Source organism: Phoenix dactylifera, unplaced genomic scaffold, assembly GCF_009389715.1.
Source record: "Phoenix dactylifera cultivar Barhee BC4 unplaced genomic scaffold, palm_55x_up_171113_PBpolish2nd_filt_p 000877F, whole genome shotgun sequence".
In the NCBI taxonomy this organism is placed as follows: Eukaryota; Viridiplantae; Streptophyta; class Magnoliopsida; order Arecales; family Arecaceae; genus Phoenix; species Phoenix dactylifera.
This window is the reverse complement of record NW_024068240.1, coordinates 181,471-194,414: the sequence shown is the minus strand read 5'-3', so window position 1 is coordinate 194,414 and position 12,944 is coordinate 181,471. Positions and strand designations below refer to the sequence as shown.

At 38.1% G+C, this 12,944-nt stretch overlaps 2 protein-coding genes across 4 annotated transcripts; both read right to left on the bottom strand.

Moving 5' to 3' along the window:
* Positions 1-5: 5 nt before the first annotated feature.
* On the bottom strand, positions 6-3,003 carry LOC120107477 (60S ribosomal protein L6-like; the record flags this gene model as incomplete). Its single annotated transcript, XM_039120756.1, has 3 exons — positions 2,556-3,003; positions 2,375-2,481; positions 6-19 (listed from the first exon to the last, which is right to left on the bottom strand). Coding segments are annotated over exons 1-3 (375 nt in total), but the record flags the coding sequence as incomplete, so codon positions are not given.
* A 1,193-nt stretch (positions 3,004-4,196) lies between these two features.
* Positions 4,197-12,140, bottom strand: LOC103711394 (ribosome biogenesis protein BRX1 homolog 1-like). 3 transcript variants are annotated; one of them, XM_008797521.3, is made up of 9 exons: positions 11,962-12,140; positions 11,289-11,481; positions 11,054-11,195; positions 10,554-10,632; positions 10,206-10,330; positions 7,636-7,737; positions 6,502-6,570; positions 6,315-6,413; positions 4,197-4,547 (listed from the first exon to the last, which is right to left on the bottom strand). In XM_008797521.3, exons 2-9 carry the CDS (start codon positions 11,468-11,470, stop codon positions 4,416-4,418), a joined length of 930 nt encoding a protein of 309 aa, XP_008795743.1. In that variant the 5' UTR covers positions 11,471-11,481; positions 11,962-12,140; the 3' UTR covers positions 4,197-4,415. The 3 variants fall into 3 exon arrangements, with proteins under 3 accessions (XP_008795743.1, XP_008795744.1, XP_017699361.1); XM_008797522.4 differs by having other exon boundaries at positions 11,289-11,475; positions 11,962-12,112; XM_017843872.1 differs by lacking the exon at positions 11,962-12,140 and having other exon boundaries at positions 11,289-11,503.
* Between the last annotated feature and the right edge of the window lie 804 nt (positions 12,141-12,944).

Here is a 12,944-nt window from a genome sequence, read left to right as displayed (position 1 = left end):
ACTCCAGAGTTATGATACGCTGAAATCATGCAAGCAAAAACTTTAGACATGGTTATACACCACAGCTCCCTAGATATGTCTCTTAAAGGCTGGAGAAAATTTCGTAGGATAAAACTATAATTTTCTCATAAAGGCAAAGCAGCTGTGCTTACAGCAACCTTTATTTCCTGTCCCGAAACCTGCTTTTGATTGTAATGATCAAGGTAGAATATCAACTTTTTTTAAGGAAGAAGAGGAAGGGACTTATAGGCAATGAGGGGTTAAAGCAGTCAAACTACAGTTCACTGGAGATCAAATTAACAATTTCTGACCCAGCAAACAAAAAAGTTCAGGCCATGTCACAGGTGCAAAACACTGCTTACAACTATTAGCCGATGAAATGGACGCACCAGCACCATCTTAAACAAATCCCACATGATGTAAAGACTAACCATGAAGGACGGAACTAGGGTCAAAATTACCTGCTTGTATAGTCACCATGGATTAATGTTACATTAATCACTCACATAACTGTAAAATGTAAAAGAGAAGATATGACTTACTCCAATATGTAAATTAATTTAATGGACAATTTAATATTTTTAAAATTGGTTATTTACTATTTAGGCATTATAGAGATTTTTGAATAGTGTATTATGTTACATATGCATATTTGAAATAAAGTTGAGAGGTGAATGACGAAACTACAAGCAGCAGCTCTTTAGTTATTTTATTGGAGTTGGATTTACCAACTTCACCAATATACCAGATAGTGCAATTATTTTAGAAAGGGATCCTGACAAAAATATTCCGAATGTGGGATCAGAAACTTCTCAGGACACCCTGACCCCAGCTTCCCACACCCAAAAAAAATTATAAGTAGTAGTAGTAATAATAATAATATTAATAATAATATAGCAATAATAATAACAATAATTTAATAGCACTCTTCCGAAACTGACTCATTAGCTACCCAACCAACCAACCAAAACAAACCAATGAACAAGTCTACCACCTACCTCCATCCATAACTCATCGTATGCATTCCTTTGCAGTAATTATATCTAATAAAACCAGAATAAATCCTTTTAAGAAGAACCAAATCAGATGATAAGGGAAAAACAACCTCAGAGTAATGGATAACATTTTAGTACTGTCCTAAAAATATGTTGCATCACCATCTAAAGGGAGATGCTACGGTGCTCTTTTAAATTCCGTACGAGTACCAAAATTCTGTTAAAGCATCACTACTCCTTCCAAAATCAAAGGCGAAAATATAACAGAAAACCAGTTGCTAACCAGTCATCCGTAAATGTTAGATCTGTTGTTTTTTCTCTTGTAATAGTGAAGTATCAAGGTTACTTTTGTTCATTTTATATCCACACCATTCCTTCTTCTTCCTGTTGGGGAGGCCACCAATGAGCCATGCCCATCTGTTCCATGGTTAGACCACGCCAGCCACCATCCACCGATGAGGCCCTTCACGTCGTCGCTACTGCTGCTGGCAAAGCCCTCTATAGCCTCACTCTAGGCAATTTTCTCCACCACCTCCAGCAATCCACATCCAACCTCAAATAAGTTGTAGTAGCTGCTCTCAGCCATCATATTCCACTTCCACAACTGCCTAATGGTACTGCTCGGCCACCTCTGGCTCCACCTCTGACTTCAATCCCCCACCACCATGCAAAAACAGCTTCAAGACTCTGATCCACCACCCCACCTTCCCCCTGAGCGCCCACTCCAGCATCAATACACCAGTTTCAACAGTATCTCTGCCCGGTCCACCCTGCGGCTGCTCTCACCATTCACCTATTACCACAACCCTTGCTGCTCCAATGACACGGATGAAACCGTATAAGATGGAAAAATACATTTTGACTCCTCTCAAATGGATGGCTGGGATTAACAAGTACCATCTCAAAAAAATATCGAAATAGCACCCCACCCCATCTAAATGATGTTCTAATAAAATCGAGATGAATTGCTCAGCAACCATCCCAAATACTTACCATCGCAACTGATAGGATAAATAGAACAAAATATGTTCATTTACCACTGTTAATTCACTCGACTGCACATAATTACTGAGTAGAGCAGGAAAGGAACCCCATGCTACCCAATCATGAATGCGAACTACAACAAAACAAAAGAAAACAGCATGAATCTACGACAAAATTCAATTCATGCAATCGATGCTGCATGATGATTTGCATGAAGCTCCAGATAAAATACCTAACTACTTCTAAACAGGTCAAACATATCCTACACGTCAAAAACAAACAATATCTCCTTTCTAAGGGATAAAAACAAATCTTTAACAAATCAGGAAATAAAGATAAACAGATTCGGAATGCAATACAATAGACCCAAGCTAAACAGAGCTACAAACACTCACCAGTAACGAGGAGCAATCCCGAAGGCAGCTGCTTCAAGAAGACAACTCGCTTCCCCATAAACCTCCCCGCGAGAAGAATCAACACCGTCCCGGGCGTAATGCTCGGCCTGGTCCCCAAATCCAAATAAAACAACCGTTAATTCATATGGAGAAAGAGAGGGCGAGAGGGTTATGGGCGTACCTGAGCTTCGTGGGCTTGGGCTTGCGGCGATTCGGAATGGGGATCTTGACGTCGTCGGTGGGGTAGAACTTTGGGGGCTTCTCGGTGGGCTTGGGCGGCGCCGCCTTGGGCTCGTGGCGGGGTAATGCGCCGCCGTACTTGGCCTTGATCGCCCAGATCCCGCGCTTGTGGTACATCTTCGACCGCGAGTACTTCCCGATCCCCCGGATCAATTCCGGGTTCCTGCTCGTCACTCTGGCCTTCTTCGCCGCCATATCTCTCCTTGACAGCACCACAGGGAGCACGGAGAAGAAGAAATGGACAAGAGGAGGAGGAGGAAATGGGGCGAGGAAAGGGTAAACCGTGGAGCGCTGAATTTATACGGAAGGGAGACAGAGAGCCCGCTGCTGCAAACCCTAATGAATTGATGGAGGTTTTATGCGCTATCTATCATCCGTTGGACGTGCAGATTCGCGCGCCAAGATCTGGACTGCACCAACCGCAAATTTTGGTCCGATATCGAGCTAGCTTTCCATGCTTGTTGGATGACGACCACCGCAGGGTTCAGACGAATGAGATGCACATGCTGTACGACATCCAGAAATGATCCAAATCGAATGCAGGAGTCATGGAAAAGGACGACCGGCTCGACCCAATTAAGCTTGTTCCGACCTGAACAGACTCTAAGGACTTGTTAGATTTACCCGTTAGTGTTTAACAAATAACAATGTTGAGGATTGGGCGAGGTAGGATTGCATATGCTGCACAAATTAATCTAGCGTTCTCTACAATATAATCTGACGAGGTCGGAAGATGAAGCAACCCTAAGAACATATCGAAGTTGTCTCAACCTGATCCAACCAAGCTAAGAAGAACAAAAAAAAATGGGAAGGCAAATGGTACTTCTCCCCGTGCCAACATTGGCGGTACACAAACGAACCACTCTACTAGTCTAACGTGAAAAACAGACTTCTAAAATTAGTTACCTCTTGGTTTCATGTAAAACGGGAAATCTGCACCATTACCTAGGCTTTGCCACAAGAGTCTCTAGCGACAGCATCCCAGAACGCAAAAATATTCATCTGATCATATGCCATCATCCAACCAGGAATCCTTTCTGAGTCATGGTTGACATATCGATTTGATAGCAACTTATAGCTAGCAGTTGGCCCAAAGAATATCATGATTCCAAATTAAACCGGGTGTCATCAATCCTTCAAGAGACGGGCATCTCTCACTCTTCGCGTTGATGAAGAAAGCCAACATAAGTGAAACTTTGAACTCTCTAATAACATTAGACCATATACCAAGCCCAATTTCAAAATATGGTTTGATATTCGATTTATAAACTAGTGTGTCGTAATCAACTAAGTACCATGTACAGATCCCTAAGCGGGCATTCAACAGGCAATTCTAGTGAATCATAATTCAGATACCTCAAACACATCTAAAAAGTTCTGATTTAATATAACAAAGACTAATGCTAATAATCTAACTGAAACTAGCTTATTTTAAAATTGCAAAAGAAACTAGCTTACGAAACACTGCAAGAAACAAAGGCAGAGAACAATTTGCTCAAATAGAAACGCACCGCCGTGGGTGCATTACAGCACCATCAAAAAAAGGCCTCTATGGATAGGGTGGAACCTCTGGCTCTGGTTCTTTAATAGCAAACAAAAAATCAATATTACTTATGTTATATCGAAAAATGGATACCATATTATGATTTCTCACCAACTAAATGCATTCAATTCCTAGTTCAGGAAACATGAATTACAACCTTCACTTTTCTACTCCCAGAACTGAAAAGCAGAAAGATAACCAAAATTCTGTTTTTCATATGCATACATCTTCTATAGGTTAAACATAGGCAGGCAAACTTTATTCCTTCCACATATCTGCAAACTCATCAGGCTCCAAAGGATTCGACATTTCATGCATCTTCCTCCTTGTCTTAGCCTTGACTTTCTTTGCATACTTCCCAGCTTTTTTCCTCTTCTCAAGTGCCCGAATCTGACGCCAAGTTGAAACAGTAAGCGAAAAACCAAACTTCAAAGATCAACAATATTGAGATGGCAAAGTCACCAGAACACAATATAGGAAAATGGATAAAGCAACAGGAGTGTAGTCATTCTGGTACATTCTACCTTCGCAACCATCACCACCACTTCTTAGAAGCAATATAAAATCATAATCAAGATATATCATACACTATAATTGAATGCAATCTGCACAAAGACACATTCTCATATTTCTTGGCATGCAACTGTAGCCTACATGAATAGGAGACTTAGGCAGAGGTGAAAATGATAGCTTTAAGACTTCATGGAGTTGAGACCAACAAATTTCAAGAAAAGCCGGACTCTGCTGGAGTTGCAAAGGATGATTTTCACAATAACCTAATGTATAATTGCAAAAAGGGCTTGGATGGAGGAACATGTCTATCTTGTGAGGCCTTGGGCACGAGGGGCGAAATCCCAGGTGAGAAAACAAGTCGTGCATTGCCCACAGAGTGGTTCGCATCAGGTTGGACATGAAAAACTGAACTCCTTGCAAGGACAGGTCACACCTTTTTCTAGAAGCATCCTTACAGTAACAGTGCTATCAGGAATACATAGCATAAGTAGATACAGAAAAAATTTCTTAAAGAACAACATAATCATGATAGGAATCCTGCAGATGGGAAAAAGTTTACTTGTTCTCACAGGAAATATCAGCTGGCAATTAATACCATGCGAAACCTTATGGAAGATCAGATTCATGATTATATAACTAGACCATTTTAACACCATATCAATCTTCCATTTGAGGAAGGCACAGTCACCATCTGGCTTATCATTAAGCAGAGGATTTTTTTTTAATTAAAAAAAAAAGAAAAACCCCTCAAAACATCACTAACAATCTCTATCATCCTCTTAAAAAATATATAAAGGGCCTTAAAACCATATGATCAGCCATCGCTTCCAATTGACTAGATTTTTTTTTATCAAAACAGTGAATTGAGAAGAATCCTACAATGAACCTAGAAAATTCATGAAATATTAGCAGTAAATATCAAAGCAAATTAAAACAAAGATTTATTTGGCAACACCTCTGCAAATTCTATTTCAGAAAACCCCTTACACAAAAAGGTCTCTGCCATGCCTTCTGTAAGGGGCACAAAATGTTAAACGAATATCAAATTGAAAAACCATATATGCAATATTTGAGAAGCAGGTCTTACTAGAGTTACACATAACGAATATCAAATTGAAAAACCATATATGCAATATTTGAGAAGCAGGTCTTACTAGAGTTACACATATAATCTTGCTAAGTTGCTGTATTGTTTGATTATGAGATGAACAAAGAAAGTTTCATATAGAACCACATTATAATTCAGGCTTGTCAGGCATAAACTCAAGGTGAATCCTGATCTATATATAGTGAAAAATAAGTCTTTTGTTTTGATTTAAGCTGGAATTATTTCACTAGTAAAGGAAGAGTGCTCATAAGAAAACTGGTTCAAACGGATAGGTCCTAACCAGTCTCCAAAGCCTGATTAGAGCTTCCTGACGACTGAATTTGTGCAAACAAATACAGTTCTGGTTTCGGTCAAATGAAATGTTACAATTTTGAACCAAACGCCAGTCAAATGTTTACATGCTTATTTCTATTGTAGATATTTTCTTTCTGCTTATTTTTAGTTTAAAACATTTTAGATGAAATAACAAATACTAGCTAAAACTTTGAATCGTGTAAAAAGGCATATCTAAACACAGAGAAAAAGATGACAGCTACCTGGTTAGGTGATACATAAAACGGGTTCTCATACAATGTTGGGCCACCAAAACTGCCACCAAATATCTTGATTGGATTCAAACAAAATCTTGGACCAACCTATTTGCATCCAACTCCACGTTATCAGAGAACCAATATTCATGTCAAGACATATGCCTTACAAACTTGAGAAAAAACTACTGGATACCTCTACGAGCGTCATTTTGTCTAAACCTCCTCTGTCCACTTTATCTGTTTCATTGTGCGGAACAGAAATCTGCATGGCCATCAGACTTTAGTAAGGTTTGAAAATATAATATATACCTATATTGATAAAATTCTGGAAAACAATTTTATAGTTCAAAAGCTGCATTTTGATGCCCTTTAAAGCATAGTCATCCAGGACTTGTACATTAAACTTGAACATCGGATATAATCCTCAATCCAACTTCAGGCATATGACTTGTAACTATGCCATGCCTCTTTAGTTTTTCCAGTAAATTCATTGTAACTAACATGTGCAGGTTAAAACAACATGAAAATATCAACATGGGTTGTAAAATTTTACACCATCCCTAGCCAAAAGAACCAGGAACCATACCTTCAAAGTCGTGCAATGGATCAGTAAAATTCCATATCTTCATGGTTCAAAAGCTTTTGACCACAAATAGTTATCCAGAGTATCACAATAATTATAGTAGTATCCATATCTAGGTTTAAGAACAGAGCTAGGCCTCCTCCCAGGAGGAAAGTACCAAAGCACAAATGGAACATGTGGCTTCGATTTTCAATTTTAAGAGTTCAGTAGTCATGACTTTTCAGCCCAGGGTACCGCACCCACAACAAAATTTCTCTGCAGACTTGCTTCCACAACTTCCTAAGCACTTTCATACTCTAATTTTTTTGGGGAGCTCCACTTGATTGCATTTGCACCAAAGCTAGATTCAAGCAGCAGGTTTGGGGGGTCGGTCCAAGGTCAAATAAATCTGCTGGTAATGTTAACAGGGCTGTGGGGGTGTGTGCGCCCTTGCATCGAACACTGAAACTCAATATCTGAATAGCTCAGATGGAGGCCTTAAGCAATAATGAAGCCATTAGACATAACAATTGCATGCACACACTGGATCTTGTTTCATACAAAATTAAGCATTGCATGTCATAGATGCCACCACTTGGCATTCAGCTTAACAATTGGATCCTAATTCACAAATTATCCGAAAACAGATTAATTGAATGGTGTTTTCACGTAAACAAAACTTTTATCTTGCTGACAAAGAATCTGCTTACTTGGATAACAATTCATATGCAACTAATCATAAGTGTCATTGTAAGACCACATCACCTGATAATTTCGAAACCATATGTGATCGTCGACGATTGAAAAAACAAGGACATGGTCATGGAAAGGTTTAGCTTTTCTGTGATCTTTTGGTGTTCCAAATATCTGCAGTTAGAAATAAAGGCATCAGCATATTTGCAGCAAAACAATGTTACCAATGCACACAAGGAAACAGACTTTTCTACAGGGGCCACTAGCATCGGCTACAGAATGCATCAGTACATATGCAGCAAAATAATCTCATCGATGCACATATGGAAAGAAACTCTTCTACAAGGGCCATAGCATCAGCTGCAGAGTCATACAGATACTAAAATTGCTAGAAATATCATAATCCAATCAAAATGTCATCTGAACTTTAATGAGATCATGAGACAACTATTAACATGCCACCTCTAGTCTAAGCGATGTTTGATATGGTTATCCTTGTAGTCTATATTAAATATGTATTATATAACTATGATGTGTTCCGTATATTGTTTATCGATGTATTTTTATTCTTACATGAGTCTATACTTCGCAGAATGGGGTAACTTGTGCAGTGGCGGGATTTTTGAAGTGTATATATCAGGTTGCTCTTGCTAGTCGGTTATATTTTTTTAAAAAAAACCACTCTAAATCTTACTCCTTATGTTTCATGACTCCTAGAAAATGAACATAGAAATATCCAACAAAGGAAAATTGGGGCTCATCAGAAAGTTGGGATGCAGATATTTTTATCACATGTTTGCACATACAACAAAAAAGAAGATCATTAAGGTTACAACCCATCATGTCTTTCACATATTTGAGGGAAACATTGTTCTCACAATAAACATTCTCTTTTAATGAGGCCCTGCCAACCGCACAATGGTTTTCTTTGTACATTGTGCTTTTCAATTTCAAAGCAAAATACTTCTATGTCTCACTCAAAAAACGTCGATGGAGTATTCAACTGGTCCCTTTCACATATTTCTAAAGGGGATCACACATAAGGTAGAAATTCTTTTTCTCCAATAAAATGTCACAACTAAACCTATACAGGGTCACAACAGATTGGAAGATCTCTTTATGTGTTTCAATAGTAACCTTCTGTCATTCCCCAGTTATCACTTGGTAAGCAAGCAAAGTGTCTTAACAGGCATAGTCTCTCATTTTCTTGCTCCAAGCTCATCATAATCAAATCCTAACCACTCCAAACCGAATAGTTAAAGGATGTTAATTTGTTATGTACTCCTTTGTTTATAGTTTCTCCATTGAACCTTTAACCTCTAATGAAGTCAACTCAAGATTCGAGTAATGAATTTCCATTCTTATTTCCATAATTTTGTTGCATGTTTGAATAGGTGGGCAACTAACATGGATCCCAAAGGAATTATCGTTTCTCAATAGTCTGGTTTCCTCTCGCTATTGCTAAGTCTAAATGTGACAAAAAGTCCTTGCCATGCACAATTATGTTTTCTTGATTCTTGAGCATTTCAGTATCAGTTTGGCGACGTTCATCATTCATCCAGATGTGTAACAACTAAATCTCATGTATAGAGTGCGAGTGCCAACCAGGCAGACCAAGCCCAATTAAGGTTGCAATGCAACCAATAGTGCAGTTTTCCCACATTTAACAGGCATCCTAAAGTCTAAAAATTAAGGAAAAAAAGAGTCCACTTCAACATGCAGAATTTAGAAAAGATCACCTTTATCTACTCCAACAAGACTAAACTTCCTTTTTTAGAACTCCCAGGTAAAGCAAAGATTAAAAGAACAAACTTATTCATGAGGCTGAATCCTGATGGCTTCTTCAACTTCTGGAACATTTCTCTTCCAAATGTTTGTTGGTAGTACTTGAGATAACAAAACCATAAAACATTTTCACTGGTCCCTTTTCACCAAATCAAACATTAGTTCATCCTATTTTAAATTCATGGTTTTTCTACAAGTCAATCGGTAGTTCTGTTTCATTGTAAACCATTGGCATATCTGACATCTGATAGTGGCAAATATGAATACCAAAAACAAAAAAAAAAGGGTTACACAAACAGAAAAATAATGAAGATGCCTTGGACATGCAAAATGTCAAAAGGAGCGGCCACAATTTTATTTTGAAATGACAAACTATAATTACACAATGCTAGATAGCTGCACCACTAAGTTGAGATACAACATAAAACTTCAAAAAGAAAATCAGCAACATATGTATTTCTAGTAAATGATTTCTAATTCCTTGCCACATATAGATAGGTGCTTCAAGTTTTGATTTAATCCAATTAAACTATATTTTTCAGGGGTCAATCTGTTCGATATACCTATCCGAGTTGTACACATATTTCAAAATTATATTTTTTTAAAAAAAAAAACTAGTAAGTGATAACTTTTATTGGGTAAAATGATTTTTCACACAATTGGTGTTTATGCCTTGTTTTCTATGTAGATAGAGAGTGTTCAATAAAGTGAATGTTTTCATTTTTTTTTATAGATCCCATTGCATGCCTGATCTAAAAATGTTTGCTCAAAATGAGATTATGGATTCAACTTATACACGATTTCTGAAATTACAATTTCAGCCATCACACATAGTAAGAATGAAAAACCAAGCATACCTGCATTATGATCTCCTTTAGAAGCTTCCAGTGAGGTTCTTTATCAAAATTTGTTGAAAATGTTAAGATTGGGCGAGATCCTTTTAAGTGATTTCCAGTCAGCTTCAATTCCTCCATTGTGTGTACTATAAAGAATGAAATAAACATGCTTAATCAAGGCATGAATATATGATGGTTGCGGAGCATCCAGACAACACAGAATTTTCCTTAGTTCTTATTTATGATCAAAAGAAGATACTTTCAGCTGATACAGAAGTTAAAATGGTAATTGAGAAATCTACATCATGTTGCATATATCTTAGGCATAGTATGCAGAAGAACACGATGTAAGCGATTGAAAGTAGTTACCAGCATTGACCAAGAATTTCACAGATGGTCCGCCTGGGGACTTGGCCATCCAGAGGTAAAGATCCTTCTGCTTTCTGCACTGATGTACAGGTATAATACAAGGAATGAACAACAAATAAATCACATTTATGGTTGCATTTAAGTAATTAAAAAATAAAGTGATGACAGTGTAGAACTATCAGATGTAACAAAACCACTTAAGATTGTAGACTTAGAAAGTGAATATAGCATCTAGCCATGTTAGGGGTAAAAATAGGAAAGAAACAAAAAGAAAAAGTTTCTCTTTTATTAATTTAAGAAAGAATCATAATGCATCCACCATTTATATGGAAGCTTAGAGCCTTGATCTCAACCACTTCCAGCTGCTAACCTCATGGTTGCTGAATTTAATTACAAAAGAGGGCCACACTATGGTGATATTCACAAAAGCACGCACATTAACCTTCAATATAATTAGTTAGGTAGGCAAGTAATATGCGATAAAAAGATTTAGCCTGTACCTCAAAAAACAAGCAGCTGGAGCAGTTCCTGAGCTCAACCAACTCATTAAGGGTAGCTCCTTTGCTCTCTTTAGATTCAACCTTGCTATCTTTCTTGCAGTGAGGAAGAAAAGACACCACATTCAACATCAGATGTCGATACCTACCAATACAAATTAAACCATATTCAAACAAAACATACAGAAAAAGAAGTACTTTTCAAAAGTTAGGCATCGGTATAGTTATAATAGACTACCTATAAGTAATTCGCCGTGAGCATGTGACTAGAACCTTCTCTTTGTTTCTAAAGACTGGAGAATCTCTCTGCTTCTCAACTTCCCCCTCCTTCCATCCCACAAGAGTCCGTTGGGGTCTCGCTGGGGCGATTTCCTTCTTTGGAGCTTCTGAAGCCTCCTCATGCTTTCGCTTCTTCCCCATTCCCACTAATTCTGACATGAATTCTTACCATTACTAAATTGAAGCAGGAAAAAAGGGTAAAAATCTATTGCTTCAAAGAATTACATCTCTCACTTCATAAAAATTAGTAGCTTGGACGGATTTTCAATTGTAAGATTACCGAGCAATTAGTACAATATCCTAGGAAAACCAGATTTTATTACAATAAACACGGGGAGAGATTTATAGAGCAGGAGAGCTTAGAGATAAGAGAAAAAAAGACAATAATTGTGTTACTATATATCGTTGCTAAACAAAACCCTAAAAATCTCATTTTGAATTAAAAAACGACCTTTATTCATCAATTTGAGCGGAAACTTAAAACATCTTAGTGCGTTAATCGATCAAGAACCTATAAATATTCATTCAATCGTAAAAAAGTAGATTAAAAGGCGAGAATCGAGGAAGATGGCCGGCTGGGATACAAAACCAAGAGAAGGAGAACAAGAAAACCCTAGAAGATCAGGGATTACCTGAGAACGAGCCCTTAAGGGACTAGGGTTTCTCGAGCAGGAGAGGGAGAAGAAGAGAGCGGAGGACGCCGCCGTCCTATTTGATCAATCGGGATTTCGGGAAGTGGTTGGAGGGAGCTTAGGAATGGGGCGAGCCACGGGTGGATCAGGGGTTAGGGTTTTGGGTTGGGGTTCGTGAAGGGATGCCAACGGGTTGGGTTTAGCTCCGCCTTACTGTATCCGTATCCGATCCGCACTTATTGCCTATAATCTGGACCCGCATCCGCACGCATTGACGATCCAATAAGAGTAGAAGAAAGAGCGAGAACTGGTATTTTTCCTTTTCTTTTTTGTTTTTGTTTTTTGTTATTACAAATTACAAATTACAAATCAATGAAGCAATTGCAAGGCTCCGTCACCTGGCTTTGCCGGTAGATATCCTTTGAAACGGAAAGGGAGATGGGCTGCACAAATTAGGGTTCATGGACATCCAATTTTTTAAGATTTTTTATTATTATTTTTAGTTTCTTTTCCTGGCTGTAGATGGTACACTGTACAAATAAGTTCAAGTTGGGGACTAATCTAAGACGGAGTCCAAGGACAGACCTAAAATTTTCAATTCCTCCGTGATGTGCAGGTGAACTCAAATTTGGGATATAGAGACGACAAGGGGAAGAAAATAGAGTTAGAACATGGATGGGTTGGACCAAGTTGAATGCCTCGGCCCTAATATAACCCTATCCAATCTCAAGTTGAGATTTCTCTAATCCGACTAGATCTTGAGGTTGTGCTTCTATGGATCGATAAGATAAAAAGATGGAGTGTAGGGCTAAGATTAGGAGAAGGGTTTAATTTAATGATGGAGAGGAATTGTGGACGGAGAATATGACTGACTCATCAGTTTTTTTAAATCTTATATTGATGTTCTTGCAATCTAACTACTTTGTAAACCCGTCGAAGATTGAAAATTTGACTTTTGTGGCGGTTCAAGAGGAAGCTAACTA

Excerpts from the sequence above, each read along its gene's own strand:
- LOC103711394 (XM_017843872.1), bottom strand. The coding sequence starts at position 11,488 with ATGTCAGAATTAGTGGGAATGGGGAAGAAGCGAAAGCATGAGGAGGCT. Across the intron at positions 11,196-11,288 it reads TCACGGCGAATTACTTATAG|GTATCGACATCTGATGTTGA; the intron begins GTAGTCTATTAT and ends TTGTATTGGTAG. Across the intron at positions 6,414-6,501 it reads ACAAAATGACGCTCGTAGAG|GTTGGTCCAAGATTTTGTTT; the intron begins GTATCCAGTAGT and ends GGATGCAAATAG.